We start from the raw sequence: 14368 nt of genomic DNA, 5'->3' as shown, positions 1-14368 counted from the left end.
TGGCTGCGGCGCCTGTCGCTCGGCGCGGGGGAGGCGGGCCGCTAGCGCCGAATAGCCAATCGGCGCGCGGAGCCCTCTGAGGGCGCCGGGCCCGGCATGCTCTGCGGTGCCGCGCGTGCGCCGTGCTCCGCCCCGCCGCTCCCCTGAGGCGCGGGAGGCGCTGAGGGGCGGCTCGGGACATGGCGGCAGCGCGACTAGAGGCGGTGCAGGGTACGGCACGGCACGGCACGGGCTTCCCCTCCCCGAGAGCGCCCAGCAGCCGCCGCCGCCTGCCGTTGGGCCGCATCTGACGCCTCCCTCTCCTCCTTGTCCCACAGGGCTGGTGCAGGAGTTGCTGAGGGAGGAGGCGCCGTCCCGCATCGCCGCCCTCACCGAGGAGCTCTTCCAGGCGGCGGGGAGCGGCTCCCTCGAGAGCGGGAACCCGGCTGGGCCCCCCCCCGCCGGACCCCTCGGGGAAACGGGGGGTCCCGGCGCCCCACAGCACCCGGCTCCCCTCGCCCAGGTTGGTGGCCGCGGGCCCTGGGGCTCTACCAGTGGCCTCCCGCCTCGGCCCTCAGTATTCCTGGGATGAGGACAAAAGCCTTTGTTTTACTCATCTTTTAACCCAACAGCGTGGAAGTGTGAAATAAAAGAGGGAAATGCTACGTTTAAAAAGTCAATGCGAAATGCTGATGCTAAGTGTAAAAGCGTGCATCGTAAAGGAAAAAGTTGCTGGTGTCTCAGTAGTGCTAAGGCTCTTATTATTTCAATTTTCTAGTAGTATCCAGTTGTAATTTCAAGGGAAAAGGCAAACAGTGCTGGTCCCTTGGGAGTCGGGTACTGGGCCAGAGGAGAGGTCCTTCTCACTCCAATAACCATAGCACATACTTGAGGAAGAAGAAGACAAGATTGTCTTTTTAACTGCCTGGTAAACCCAGGACGCAGTGGGAAGGGAATTAGGTTGTTTACAACGTTTTTAATTTCATTTTTTTCCCCTTTCTGTGTATTTCTTCTAGAGGAGTACTGACAAAGTAGTAAACACTGACTTTAAGAACCCTTTTTCAAACAGAAGTCTGATGAGTAAATTATTTTTCTTTTATTCCATGAATCTGGATTAAAACCAAGACCAGCTGAGGTGGTGTCCAGCTTTTTCCGCCAAAATTATGTTTTGAGGAGAGATTTAACTCGTAACAATTTTCATCTAAGGAAGACTGATTTTGAAAGTCCTGAGCTTGTGACAAGTGGCAAGATAGGTTGGCACGTGTCTCAGCAGAAAGTATGCTGAGTGCAGGCCGTAAAGAAATTACAGGAGTGTAAAACTGGGATCCTTCAGTTCTTCCTGAATCGGTTGGGCTGAATTATTTTTGAAGAAAGGAGAAATCCTTTAATTTGTAATCTGATCTCTTCAATAAAAGGGGCCATAAATTGTCTCCTGGTTAGGCAAGAGCATATTCGTAGCCAAGATCCGCCGTGGAAACTAAGATCTAAAGTGATGGAAAGGGCAGCCCTTCAAGGTGGGTTGATAAAGGAGCTTGTTCATCATCTTTGTAACAAAAGTATATAGTTGGTAGCCTTTGTTCTTTGTTCGCTAATATCAGGAGTTTCCTGATATGCGTAACTTAAATAATTAAACTACTTTGTTTTCTTTTTGACAGGAAAAGAGGTGAGGCCTTACTATAGTTAAGTTTTTAAACCTGATATAATTATTACAGCGCTTTTCCAATTCCAATTCCAATTTTTCAACTTCTATTTAAAATGTAGATAATGTATTCTGAAAGCTGGCAGTGAACCAGTTGTATTTTGGAGGTGGTGATGTGCTATTGAACAAATTCTGTCTCTGTGAGTGTTTGTGAGAAAACTTCATCCCAGATAGACAGGGTAAGTGAGGTTGGGTTTGGCTAAGTTTGGAAGAGGACGTGGTAGAAACAGTAGTTAGGACACTGCAGGAATATGGCAGATTAATGGGATTTGTTTAGGAATGTGTTTGAATGTTTCTAAAGTCCATCACTTACAGAATTTGCTGTTATGATGATCTCGAATTGGCGCATAACCAGTTGTATTTTGGAGGTGGTGATGTGCTATTGAACAAATTCTGTCTCTGTGAGTGTTTGTGAGAAAACTTCATCCCAGATAGACAGGGTAAGTGAGGTTGGGTTTGGCTAAGTTTGGAAGAGGACGTGGTAGAAACAGTAGTTAGGACACTGCAGGAATATGGCAGATTAATGGGATTTGTTTAGGAACGTGTTTGAACGTTTCTAAAGTCCATCACTTACAGAATTGGATGTTCATGCTGTTATGATGATCTTGAATTGGAGCCCTGATGGATGATGTGACGTACATGTGCTACTGGTCATAGGATTAATTAGTTTGTTTTAGTTTGAGATCTTGCCAGCCTGGGAGTTGCACTCACGTTCTTTCTTGCCGTGCTTCATCTTAGAAGTGCTCTCACGTTTTCAGAAGATGTGAAACAGTCTTTTATAAGACTGACTATATCTTATGAACTATACTTATGAAAAGGATATATGCTTCCCACCTGCTGCTTGTAATTCTTCTGAGATGATGGATCTATAGAAAGAATGATCCGTGCTAGTAGCTGAAGGAGTGCTGTGCCATCCATTCAGCACGCCTGTTCTCAGGGCACTGCCCCAAGTCTCCCTGTGGGATCACGTCACAGTTTCATGGAAAACTCACACCTTTGACTCCAGCATAAAAGGAAGTTGTGCAAACGTGTGGACAGGTCATTACTGTGATGCACATGAAACATGGTTCCTTTTCTGGTACTAAATTTCAATGTGACCCAAATCCAGGATAAAATTCAACCTAATGGAATTCTCCTCCTCAGGTTGAAGAGAGCGCAATAAGCCTGTGGAACTGGACTGTGACCAAACACACGGGTTCTGTTGTCAATGATGAGCAAAGAGCTAAACGTACGTATGTCTTCTATACCTTCCTAAATGTCTTTTGTGTGCTGTAGAGGAAAAACTCTCTGCTGACAGCCATACAGGCAGTGCTGTAGATTTGGTCGGATCTTTGAAGCTAGGGTGTGGAGGGAGGAGAGTGCACAGCTGTAGAGCTGGGCTTGTGTGAATGGCTCAGGAGGGAGCATCCTGGTGTAATAGTGGTCTTGTGACACTGGGGCCGTGTGGGCATTCTTATCACTCCCCCTTTCCCAGCCAGAGTGTTGGGAAAGAGGTGATGACACCAAAGGAAGCTGCAATTTACTTCCAATGCGATGGTTTCAATTTAAAAATGTATGGAAATAACATAGATGTAAATTTTATACTGTTGGTCGCTCAATTCACAGAATCACAGAATCTTCTAGGTTGGAAGGGACCTTAAAGATCATCTTGTCCAACCATCAACCTAACTGACAAAAATAGACACCCACACAACAAACAAGGAGCATCATCACTAAACCAGACCTCCCAGCACTACATCAACCCGTCTTTTGAACACCTCCAGGGATGGGGCCTCAACCACCTCCCTGGGCAGCCCATCCCAATGGCTGAGAACCCTTTCAGTGACAAAATTTTTCCTAATATCCAGCCTGAACCTCCCCTGGCGCAACTTGAGGCCATTTCCTCTTGTCCTGTCGCCTGGGACTTGAGAGAAGAGACCGACCCCCACCTCTCTACACCCTCCTTTCAGGGAGTTGGAGAGAGCAATAAGGTCTCCCCTCAGCCTCCTCTTCTCCAGGCTGAATAACCCCAGCTCCCTCAGCCTCTCCTCATAAGACTTATTCTCCAGACCCCTCACCAGCTTTGTCGCCCTTCTCTGGACCCGCTCCAGCACCTCAATGTCTTTTTTATTTTTTTTATTTTTTTATTCATATAAAGCGAGGTTGTTTCTTTAATGTAACAATCTTATCAGTGTTTACATACAGAACTCTAAATGCTCTTAGTTCTCTGCTTTAGCCAGCTATACAGCTGGTGGGTTTGCTTGGAGCTGGGAGCAGGGCTGGGGGAAAGCAGAAGTGAGCTTTTGGTCTTTTCCCTCAATCTGTTCTTTATGTGGTTGTGCAGGATTGCAATATCTGGCCTACATTTTTCTCTTGAGGGATTGCAGTCAAAATTATATATAATCTGCGTCATATAAATTATGTTGGGTAAAGGGAAAAGGGTAAGTTTGCACAAAATAAGTAGTAATTGTAGAGCATAATGTTCTCAGATCTTGTATCACAGCTGAAGGGCCAGGGAGAGGCTATTTTAAATACATTAAGTGGTGTCTTTTCCATCCCTGATGTACAAGGAAGGCCTGAAAATATTTTTGCTTTGCTTTTTACTTTGAAAATGTAAAGATTATTAAACTTCATTTCCCTGTTTTGCTGAAGGCTATTCTGAAGCTCTCAAGACATGTTACTGTAAGCACCTGCAATGTAATTAAGTCTTTGAATACCATGTATTTAACTTAAACTCTCTCCAAAGTGTTTAATAGGTATTTTGATGAGAGTATCTTTTTTTTTTTTTTTTTTTTTTTTTTTTTTTTTTTTTTTAAACTGCCTAAAAAGCAGTTTTGAGCAGCTTGGCTAAAATTCAGGCTGCTTTGACTCCTGAAGCTTTCAAATTTTTCTCTCTTGTAATTTAAGATGGCAAGCAGTCTTTCAGATATGTCAGGGCCTGACTTTCTAAAAACAACAGAAAAAAAAAAACCAAAAAAAAAGAAAGAGAAAAGGGAAGTTAGGAATGTCTGTGTTGTTTTCTTGCAGTACGGTTTGTCGCCTGCAGACTGGTGTGCCTTTGTGAGGGCAGTGATCCTCCGGAGGGAACGATTCGAAGACAGATTTTGGTAAGGCTGGTGGTGCCTGAGCAATGAGGGGCAGTTGATCCCCACAGAAACCTTCAAACCCTCTTAGGGTTGCTTTGGGAAAGGAGTGGGATATAACCTGTAGTTCTGAAGAACAGACACGCTGCCGGGGGGACCTGTACTGTCACAGGGATACCTTGCTCAGCCAGTGCAGGAAGGAATTTCTGGACATTGCGGTTAATAGCACATCTTTGTGATGTAAAATGTTCTATGAGCAGCATATTTATTTATTTCAGTATCTTATCATATGGTGTAGTAGGGCACTGTAAGTCTTATGCTGCATCTAAGTGTTAAGGACTTCATTCAGATGTGAGAGGCACATGTCAGAAACTGAAGACCTGAAATATGAAATACCCTTCTCCCTACGTTCGATATGTGCATCCACGAGACAAGATCTAACATCACCTTTCTTGAAAATGACTGTATTTTCACAAAGTGCTTACAATTTTCTCCTTCAGATGTCTATGAAAACTGGGAAAGGATGGATAGATATTGGAAAAGCTGATCTTGCTGATGGATTTCTAGAGATTGCCATGAATGTAGGTCCTTTTTCCAGTTTTAATTTCTTACAAAGACACCTAATTTGTTAAGTTCCATGGGTGATGCCTATGCTTTGTTTTCCAGAGTATAGAAAAACTGTATGCGAAGTTACTTAAGGGGAGCGATGGTGAAGCAGATATTCACGTGCACAAAGCTGATGTGGAGAAGAATCTCTTCAAAGTGCTCTCTTATCAGGCTGAATCAGTATGTGTTCTTCCCAGTTTTCCTTATAAGTCACTAGGGGTATAAAGCAAAACTCTGACCCAGTTATTACACGTACGAACGCTTGCCGTTGGAGACTTGTTGAGGGATATGTTTCCTTCACTTAGATGTGAGATAGCAGATCTCGTGTTTGCATTCAGTGTTGCAATCATTTAATGATTTTTAATTTGCTCAATTTATCACAGTCATTTCTGCTGGGGTGTTTATATCTTCTAGTTCAGATTTGTTACTTTATGATTTGGCTAGTGTGGCTGTTACGGATACAAACAGCCACCTTTCTGAGTCATGCATCTCTTGGTTCCAAAGGTGTCCTGTGCTTGACTGAAGAAGTGGGATGGGGCTGGTGGAGAGCCTGGGTTCCCCCAAACTGCATTTGTGTAATGTACACAGCAAGACTAGTCACCTTGGAACTCTCATGGTGCTGTGGAAGTGTTTGCAGCTGGGCTGCCTGAACGTGTGTGAAGGTAGTAGCCATCATGGCTACAGATAGCCCAACAAGTCAATATTATAAGCCACGTGTGCAAAGTCTTCTGTAACTTACAACTTTCATGACTCTGCAAGCTCATGAACATCTTCAAAGCTATCAATATTAAATGCCATCAGAGATCTTTCTGTGCACGAATACCCTCTCTCCCGTGACCTCTTGCGTGCTGCTTTCCACATATAAAGGCTTTAAACAGTGGGAGAATCAGTATGAAATTACAAGATCTAGAAATAGTGAGTTCTATGGCATTTGATATTTTCTTTAAAGCCTCAACCTCTGGCATCATACAGTGAGGTGAGAATCATGGTGATAATTATATAAAAAAACCCCACCCTGTGCAATATAAGAGAAGTTTGAAAAAGTGCTAAAGGTTTTCTAGAGGATCAGCAATGCAAATTACAGTAATTCAAAGTATGTAATTTAGAAATTCAAAGCTTTGTGAGCCATTGTTATACTTGCCTGAAGTTTCTGAGTATTTCTCAATGCTATAGAGTATTACAGACATGGAATCATAGAATTGTCTGGGTTGGAAGGGACCTTGAAGATCACCTGGTCCAACCATCAACCTAACTCTGATAAAACCCATCACTAACCCATGTCTCTAAGCACTATGTCAACCCAACTTTTAAATCCCTCCAGGGATGGGGCCTCAACCCCTTCCCTGGGCAGCCCATTCCAAGGCTTCATAACCCTTTCTGTGTCAAAATTGTTCCCAATATCCAGCCTGAACCTCCCCTGGGGCAACTTGAGGCCATTTCCTCTTGTCCCATGGCCTGTTCCTTGGGAGAAGAGACCGACCCCCCCTGGCTACACCCTCCTTTCAGGGAGTTGGAGAGAGCGAGAAGGTCTCCCCTCAGCCTCCTTTTCTCCAGGCTGAACACCCCCAGCTCCCTCAGCCTCTCCTCATAAAACCTATTCTCCAGAAATATAAGAAAATGTAGCTGCCTGCATTTATTCATAACACCACTGCCCTCAGTATCTAGAAGGGCAGTACTGTCTCCAAACGAAGAGGTTCCCTAAACACGCCAAAGCAGTGGCTGAAATTTTTCATTTTATCATGGAAACAAAAGGTGACCTTAAATTACTGTAGAGGTGGTTTAAGATTTGCTGAGCTGTTGTATCATCTGAATGAAATTGTCCCATGCATTTGGCCTTTTTATGCTACCTGCAGCGCTTTTCTGAGTGTCTTTGTCATCTGGCAATGTATAGATATATGCAGAATTCTTGTAACACTGTAAGGACAGATATCTAATCCCAAACCTAGCTTTACTGAATGTGAAAAACCCAAGTCCTGTTTTAGAGAATCAGTCTTTTCCTGAATTTGAAAGCCAAGTTGCTCACTGACTGTTTGTTGGCATGTTGCTTAGGCAGTTGCTCAAGGGGATTTTCAGAAAGCGGTGATGTGTGTGCAGCGCTGCAAAGAGATGTTGATGAAATTACCAAAAGAGGTAAGTGAAATCATCCTGTCTTTATCATTCCAAACTTGGAAAATCTGCTTTCCTCTCATGTTAAAGAATGACATATGCCATAGAAAATTTTTGAAAAGTACTCTCTTCTGTGGTTGGTTCCTTCTTTGAGAGTTTCTTACTGAAAATTTTGCATTAAACAGCAGATTTTTTTCTTCCCAATTAATTTTTTTCTTCTTTCTCATGGTTTATCATTCGAAATAGAGTGATAAACTCTTCCTAAAGAATGAGAGAAGACAAATCAGCAAGCAAGGCAAAAAGATTTCTCAGCTGGATACACCACCTACTCTTCTACAGAACCAGCTGCGTTTTACATCTTGATCTTGTATTTTGCTTTTTCACTTGTATCCATGGGGAGTTTTGTCTGGAGATGGTACAAGAGAAGAGCTGTGTTTTTTGTAGTTCTTGTGTCAGAGAACAATGTGCAGAGAAAACAAACTCTAGCATATGCAGACCAGTTCTTTGTTTACAAAGATGAAAGTTGAACATGTTTATATCAGAATATCCTTCCCCGTATCGATTTTCATTTCTTTTAATGTTTTCCCAATAGTTAGGAAACGTTTTGTTCCTGTCTCTGTGGTACAGATAATGAAATTCAACGGGGGTAGATTAGAATTCTGAAAGGGAAATATCGTTGGAATTTGATTGGGTGAAATATGGCTGGAATTTCATTGGCTTTTTAACCAATTAAACTCCCACCGGTTTTGAATTGGCTTTTTGTGATCTGCTGGCCTTGTTCAGTGCATCTGAGTGCAGTGTGGCAGTCAGCTGCAGGGCTCTGGCTTTGATTTGAGTCACAAAAGCAGAGCTTCTCACTGTGAATTGTTGAAAATTCTCACTGGGATCTTTGCATTACTGTTACTTGTTTCATTTTAAATTAATTTCACGTTTTCTGCTTAAACTCCTCCATTAAATAATATTAAACTTCTCACAATGAACGCTCTTCACAAACCAGGAGCACTGATGCAAGCAAGGAAAAGGTTTCTGATCATGAGAGATACGATTTACTCCTGGTTTAAAGAGCAGTGTTTAAACAGTGAGAAAAAATAAAACGAACTAGTGATTGCTGAGAGACTGCAAAACTTTTGGACCAGTAGGTAGCCATCAGTCCTTAACTCTTCTGGGCTCCAGTTGTATCAGTGGGCACTGGCAGAGTATCAGAGTATCAGAGGAGGTGGTTGTGTTGTGGTGTTGCACGGTACCACAGAGCAGCTGGAGAGGATTTGCAGCTTGTGGGTCTCCAGTGGTCTATGAACCATAGGGGGGAACCCTTGCCCTACAGGGTGAAATGCCAAGAATTGTTCCAACCACGTGTTGTTCAGAGAGGTCCCAGGTTTATGGGGATATTGAGTGTTAACACTTGTCCTTAACTCTTCTGGGCTCCAGTTGTACCAGTGGGCACTGGCAGAGTATCAGAGGAGGTGGTTGTGTTGTGGTGTTGCACGGTACCACAGAGCAGCTGGAGAGGATTTGCAGCTTGTGGGTCTCCAGTGGTCTATGAACCATAGGGGGGAACCCTTGCCCTACAGGGTGAAATGCCAAGAATTGTTCCAACCACGTGTTGTTCAGAGAGGTCCCAGGTTTATGGGGATATTGAGTGTTAACACTTGACACCTGGAACGCAGTCATTCACTGAAATAGTATTTTAATTATCCTTTGAAATAATTCTCTCCCAAGCATGCAAGTGAACGGGGTATGCCACAGGACGCCTGCAGAGCTATGCTAAACACTTTGCATGAAGCCCTCTCAATACAGTAAACTTTCTGTTCTAGAAAGAAAACATTCACAAGTGAACTTACCAAAAGTAAGGGTTTAACATCTGAGAGCACGTTTAACATCTGAGTGCACCGAATCTCTGCTTTTGTCTCTGGATTGCAACGAGATAAACCAGAAATTTGAAGCAAGATGTTGTGCTACCTCTCTCATTCTTGTTTGAGGATTTGAAATCTGTAGTCACTTGCAAAAAGCACCATTTATACTTGGAAAAGAAAGTTGCTGCAGAGGCAAAATGAATGTAAATATTGGCAGCCTGTTAGCATATAAAATGACTTTTCTGTCTCCTTTGGCTGACGCGTTGTTGTGGTTTAGGCTGAATTGGCCTATGACAGTGACAGATGCTCTCCCCCTACTTCTCGCTCCGGGACAAAAGGAGGAGAGATAAAGAGGTTTATGAGTTCAGAATGAACTAAATTACTTTAATGAAATATTAATATTAAAATTAAAAAGGAAGTAATGAAATAGATACAATATATACAAAACTGTATCAAGCTCCCAGGATGATGTCACCAGCAGGCACTGGGGAAGGCCCAGCCTGGACTCAGCGAGGGATGGGAACTGGATTCCAGCTCTGGAGTCAGGAACACACGGATGGGGATCAAAGGCAGATGAACAGACAGAGTCCTCTTTGGTTGTCTGCCATTGAAGAAAGAGCTTGGCCTTTGATCCCTCAGCTTTTACATGGAGCAGATGGGACGGTCAGGTTTGGGTCCCCTGTCCTGTCCCCTCCTTCCCACAGGTGGGACCCCTCTACTCTTTCCTCTTTCCAACCCTCCTACACAGCAAATAAAATGATCTGGCCTTGGCTGTTATGGCAATAAGTATGAGCAAGAGCCTGTCTGCATACCATTCCTTGGCATGGAGTACAAACATTGATCTTATCATTCCGAGAATGAGCAATTTTCTCCACAATATGCCAGTAATTTCAGAGAGTTAGAAGAGGCCTTGCTAGGATGTAGAATTACTGAGCAGAAAGATCCTCTGGTTTGTCTCAAACCGGGAGACATGTGACAGCTGCAAATAATTTCAAAGGAAGTGCAAGTTGTTATGAATAGATATTGTCAGGACTGACTGATAAAACAGAAGGCAACAGTGCTCTGAATAATGAAGCATTCAGAAACATTTTCCTAAAACTTGTAATATGGATCATCCTTTTTTAACCCTAAAGAGGCACGCTTGGAAGAAGCCTGCTATGGAAGAGGCAGTCCACTTAACTATATAAAACTTTTTTGTCATTATTAACAATGAATTGGTAATATTCCAGTTTTTCCTCTCAAGCTTTAATTTTTATTGTTTATTTTACACAGTCCTAGTGCTATTACTGTGATTTCTTGAGGAACTGTTCTGACTCATGTGGTTCAAGAATCCTGGTGTTTTGTGTGTCCTGGGCTGGCTAATGATGCTTCTCTTTCCCACACAATTATGATTCCATTTTAGTTATGTTCAGTATCTCCTTGTGTAAGATCAGAAGTGATAACAGTGGATATCTCTTTAAAGTAAAGTGCATTTTAAAGAACCTCAGACTGCAGTGTCATAGTTCCAATGATGTTTCTACAAGAACACTGTAGAAGCACGAGTCTCTGTTTTGCAGGCATGTTACCTGTCAATCCTCTGTTACAATTTTGGAGTGGAAACCTATGAACGGAAGAGGTATGAACACAGCTCCTTCTGGCTCAGGTAATATGCAAAGAGAAAATAAAATCCTGCCTTTGAGATATAAAAATATGTGTGATGGTGAGGGGGGAGCAAGAGAAAGTAGGGGTTTAATTAAAAATGTAAGAATACAAGATTCTTTCCGTGGTTCTTCTCAGTACTCTCCCTAACACGTCTTCCAAAGAGATTACTGTTACAAAGTAACAGTAATCTCTTGTTCTTGTGCCATTCATAAATGATCATGAAGGGATTTGAAGATTTTGGAAAAGGGTAGATGGATTCCTCTGACCGGTTTTCAATGGATTTGTTTTAAAGAGTATTTCTCACAAAGGAGGTGCTTCATTGAGAGGAAGATATTGACTGATGAAAGACCCAGACATCAAAGTAAAAGAGGAATAGATAGAGGTGGTTTGGGTAGGATCCAAATAAGTGTTGTGGTACTGCTAAAGAAGAAAACATGTAGGCTATCAGGAAGAATATCCTTGTGCCAAGGTCACAGCCTCGGCTCAGAAAATTTGTTTTCATTTCTTCATCTTTTTCTTTTAAATAGTCAGAAGAAAATGAACAGCAACATATCAAATTAAAGATAGTTGTGGTCACATATGTTACCAAAGAGGATTTGTAGAAATTCTAAGGGTTAATTGCAGATGGTGCTTTGCAGATAATTTTATATTTTATTCTTGGGTAAAATTAAATACTGAGTCCTGATGACAAAATTTGAGGAGGAAATAAACCTTGGCAAAGTGCATATAATTATCTGGAGAAGGAGATGTAGCTTCATCTAGTGGGTTAAGATTTCTCTGTACTGAGAACATATTAGATTAGGGAACAAATATCCAGTTACTGTTTTTCTTTCTAACAGTTTTTAATTCACAGCATTTGCAATCAAATCTGGTTTTGTGGAATTACTACTGCATTTTTTCCTAGATGATCCTTTGTGTTGTCACTTAGCTTTCAGAAAAAAAGAATGGGGAACTCTCAGTTTCTGTTTTCTGTCTCTGCTATAGATTGCTGTGGTCTTGAGATCAGGTCATGTATAACTTCTGTGTGTGACTTTATTATATGTCAGGTGGGAGTGAGAACACTTGCTTCTTCAAACCTCCTGTGGTTAAAACTGATAAAGTGCACTGAAATGTGCGAATAGAAGATGTTACAGAAGGTGGTGCAACAGCTTAAAGAAAGTGATTGAGTATGATTTTTAATGTGAGGATTTAGAAAACAAAATTTTCTGTTCTCTGGTAAGGGTGAATACTGAGAATAGTTTGTGTGATTTACGTGGTTTCTAACTGGTTAGAAGTGGGAAAGGAAAGGAATGTTGCATTTATCAGAAGACTGGTTGTATTTATCCTGGTCATCCCATTTAATTCGAACTTTCACTTGATAGCCAGAGTTATGACATCGGGAAGATGGACACGAAGCATTCTGTTGGCAAAGAAATGCAGGTAAGAAATAGAAAAATTGCTGATTACAAATAGGAGGATTTTGTTAACGTGATTCCACTGTATCATCTGCCTCTGCTGAGGCAAACCTGACCATGACTCTTTGGCCTCCTCGTTAGTGCTACCTGCTATGGAATGTGGCAAAGTTGCAAGTTTAGTCGCTATGAGTGGCAGTCTGAGAGTTCAGTCACGGATGGGTGCCCTTAAATCACTTTTGAATCCAGTATTTCACAGAAATTAAATTGCAGAAAGTAAGGCTGAAGTAGACCCTGAAAGGCCATCTCTTCTTCCCTTTCCCCTCTTCTCTCAAGGCGACATCTGTGTCATTTCTAATAGATGTTAATCTGTCTCATTGATAAGCCTATTGCTCTTTTTACTGCCCACAGTAGGTATGGAGATGTTAATATCTTCCTCTTTATATGAATTATTTATGTGTTTGACAGCCATTATCATGTGTTGTCGTGTTGGTTTTTTTTTTCCCACTGAAGTTTGTACTTCCTGTTTCTTTGGTTTCTTTTTTCATTCTTTATTTTCCAGATCTCTGATTTTCCTTGCTACCCTTCTGTTCTCCTCTGAACTCTAGTTGATTCATGTCCTGTGGGAATTGCAGTGCTGAAGACTGGATATGCTTCAGAACTGAGCAATCACTTTATATACTGCTAAAGGAGTATGCTGCCTAAGCACTCACACGCCATTCCTGGTGTGCACACACACACACACTCCTGGGTGTGCTTCCTCCTTCTTCAGGCTTGACCCTCGGTTGTGTCAGGTGTTGAATTTTATAAAATAATCGATTTAATTGAAAGGTACAGCAGCAGAGTCGTCCCGGGCTGGTGCTTCCAAAGAGAGGATTCCCAGACTTGGGAAAAACACTGCCAAGCCATCAGTGTGATATCAGTATCTTTCCCATCCTAAGAGCCTAACCCCCGTGCTGTACCAGCTGCTAGGAAAATTGCTGAGAAAAATAACTCTGCCATGGCCTAAAGGGTTCAGCACATCTAGCCACTCGTGCTAAGTAAAGCTAGGCAAACAACACAAATCACACCATATTGTAATCTGAAGTAATTTATTCTAATTAAAACTTATTTATGCTAAACAACTAATATCCCTCAGTAATACCAGACAGGTATTCCTTTGACTCCAAGAGCTATTATTTTTCATTGCCTTAGATCTTTTGTATTCTTTTGTATTCATACGTATGCTCGTGCCTGGCTGGGTTGGTTTTTTCTGCTCTTCAGATGGTATTTAAACTTCCAGGTTGTTTTTCTTTCCAGGCTAAAGTGCTGCGCTTGTTAGCTACAGCCTATTTCGAGTGGGATTGCAGTCTGTATCTTGACAAGGCATTGAAAGCCATAAGCTTGGCAAATCAGGTACTAGTGTGTTATTGTATTTCTGGTGTGTGACAGTTGAAACTCAAGCATTTATTTACCTAACAGTATGGACACATAATCACTGGTGTGTTCTGCTTGACATCAGACAGAGGTGTGTTTGCATTGCTTTGTTTTTGGTACTCCTAGGTACATTTTGGTGTTTCCATCTTTTTTATAGAGAAACCTTTCTTTGCGTGTAGATGTAGAGCTGTCTTGCTGCCTCATATCTATTGATAGTGATGTCCTTTGATAATGATATGACTAAATCTCTGGCAGGTCTTCATGAAAACTGTACAAACAGAATAAACTACAGTGTCGTCCACTTGAGATTTATAGTAGCTGGGGTTTTATGCACCAGACCTTTTGTCTTCCATTGGGTAATAATGGATAACCATTTAGGGCCACGAAAATGATCAGAGGGCTGGAGCCCCTCTGCTGTGAGGACAGGCTGAAAGAGTTGGGGTTGTTCAGCCTGGAGAAGAGAAGGCTCTGGGGAGACCTTATAATGGCCTTCCAGTACCTGAAGGGCCTACAGGAGAGATGGGGAGGGACTCTGGATCAGGGAGGGGAGCCATAGGATGAGGGGCAATGGGTTGAAATTGAAAGAAGGGAGATTTAGATTAGACACTAGAAAGA

At 42.3% G+C, this 14368-nt stretch overlaps 1 protein-coding gene across 1 annotated transcript in view; it reads left to right on the top strand.

The window, feature by feature from the left end:
• The first annotated feature begins 179 nt into the window (after positions 1–179).
• The window catches only part of TEX11 (testis expressed 11), a 44992-nt gene continuing 30803 nt past the window's right edge, over positions 180–14368 (top strand). The window contains exons 1-10 of the mRNA XM_014963063.1: positions 180–210; positions 318–502; positions 2822–2906; positions 4685–4764; positions 5241–5321; positions 5407–5526; positions 7396–7476; positions 10862–10947; positions 12308–12365; positions 13637–13732. Of these exons, the coding sequence (XP_014818549.1) occupies positions 180–210; positions 318–502; positions 2822–2906; positions 4685–4764; positions 5241–5321; positions 5407–5526; positions 7396–7476; positions 10862–10947; positions 12308–12365; positions 13637–13732 (903 nt within the window). The remainder of the gene's footprint in view (positions 211–317; positions 503–2821; positions 2907–4684; positions 4765–5240; positions 5322–5406; positions 5527–7395; positions 7477–10861; positions 10948–12307; positions 12366–13636; positions 13733–14368) is intronic.

This window comes from Calidris pugnax, unplaced genomic scaffold (assembly GCF_001431845.1).
Source record: "Calidris pugnax isolate Ruff unplaced genomic scaffold, ASM143184v1 scaffold294, whole genome shotgun sequence".
In the NCBI taxonomy this organism is placed as follows: Eukaryota; Metazoa; Chordata; class Aves; order Charadriiformes; family Scolopacidae; genus Calidris; species Calidris pugnax.
The sequence above is the reverse complement of the archived record's forward strand: the minus strand, read 5'-3'. Positions and strand labels throughout refer to the sequence as shown.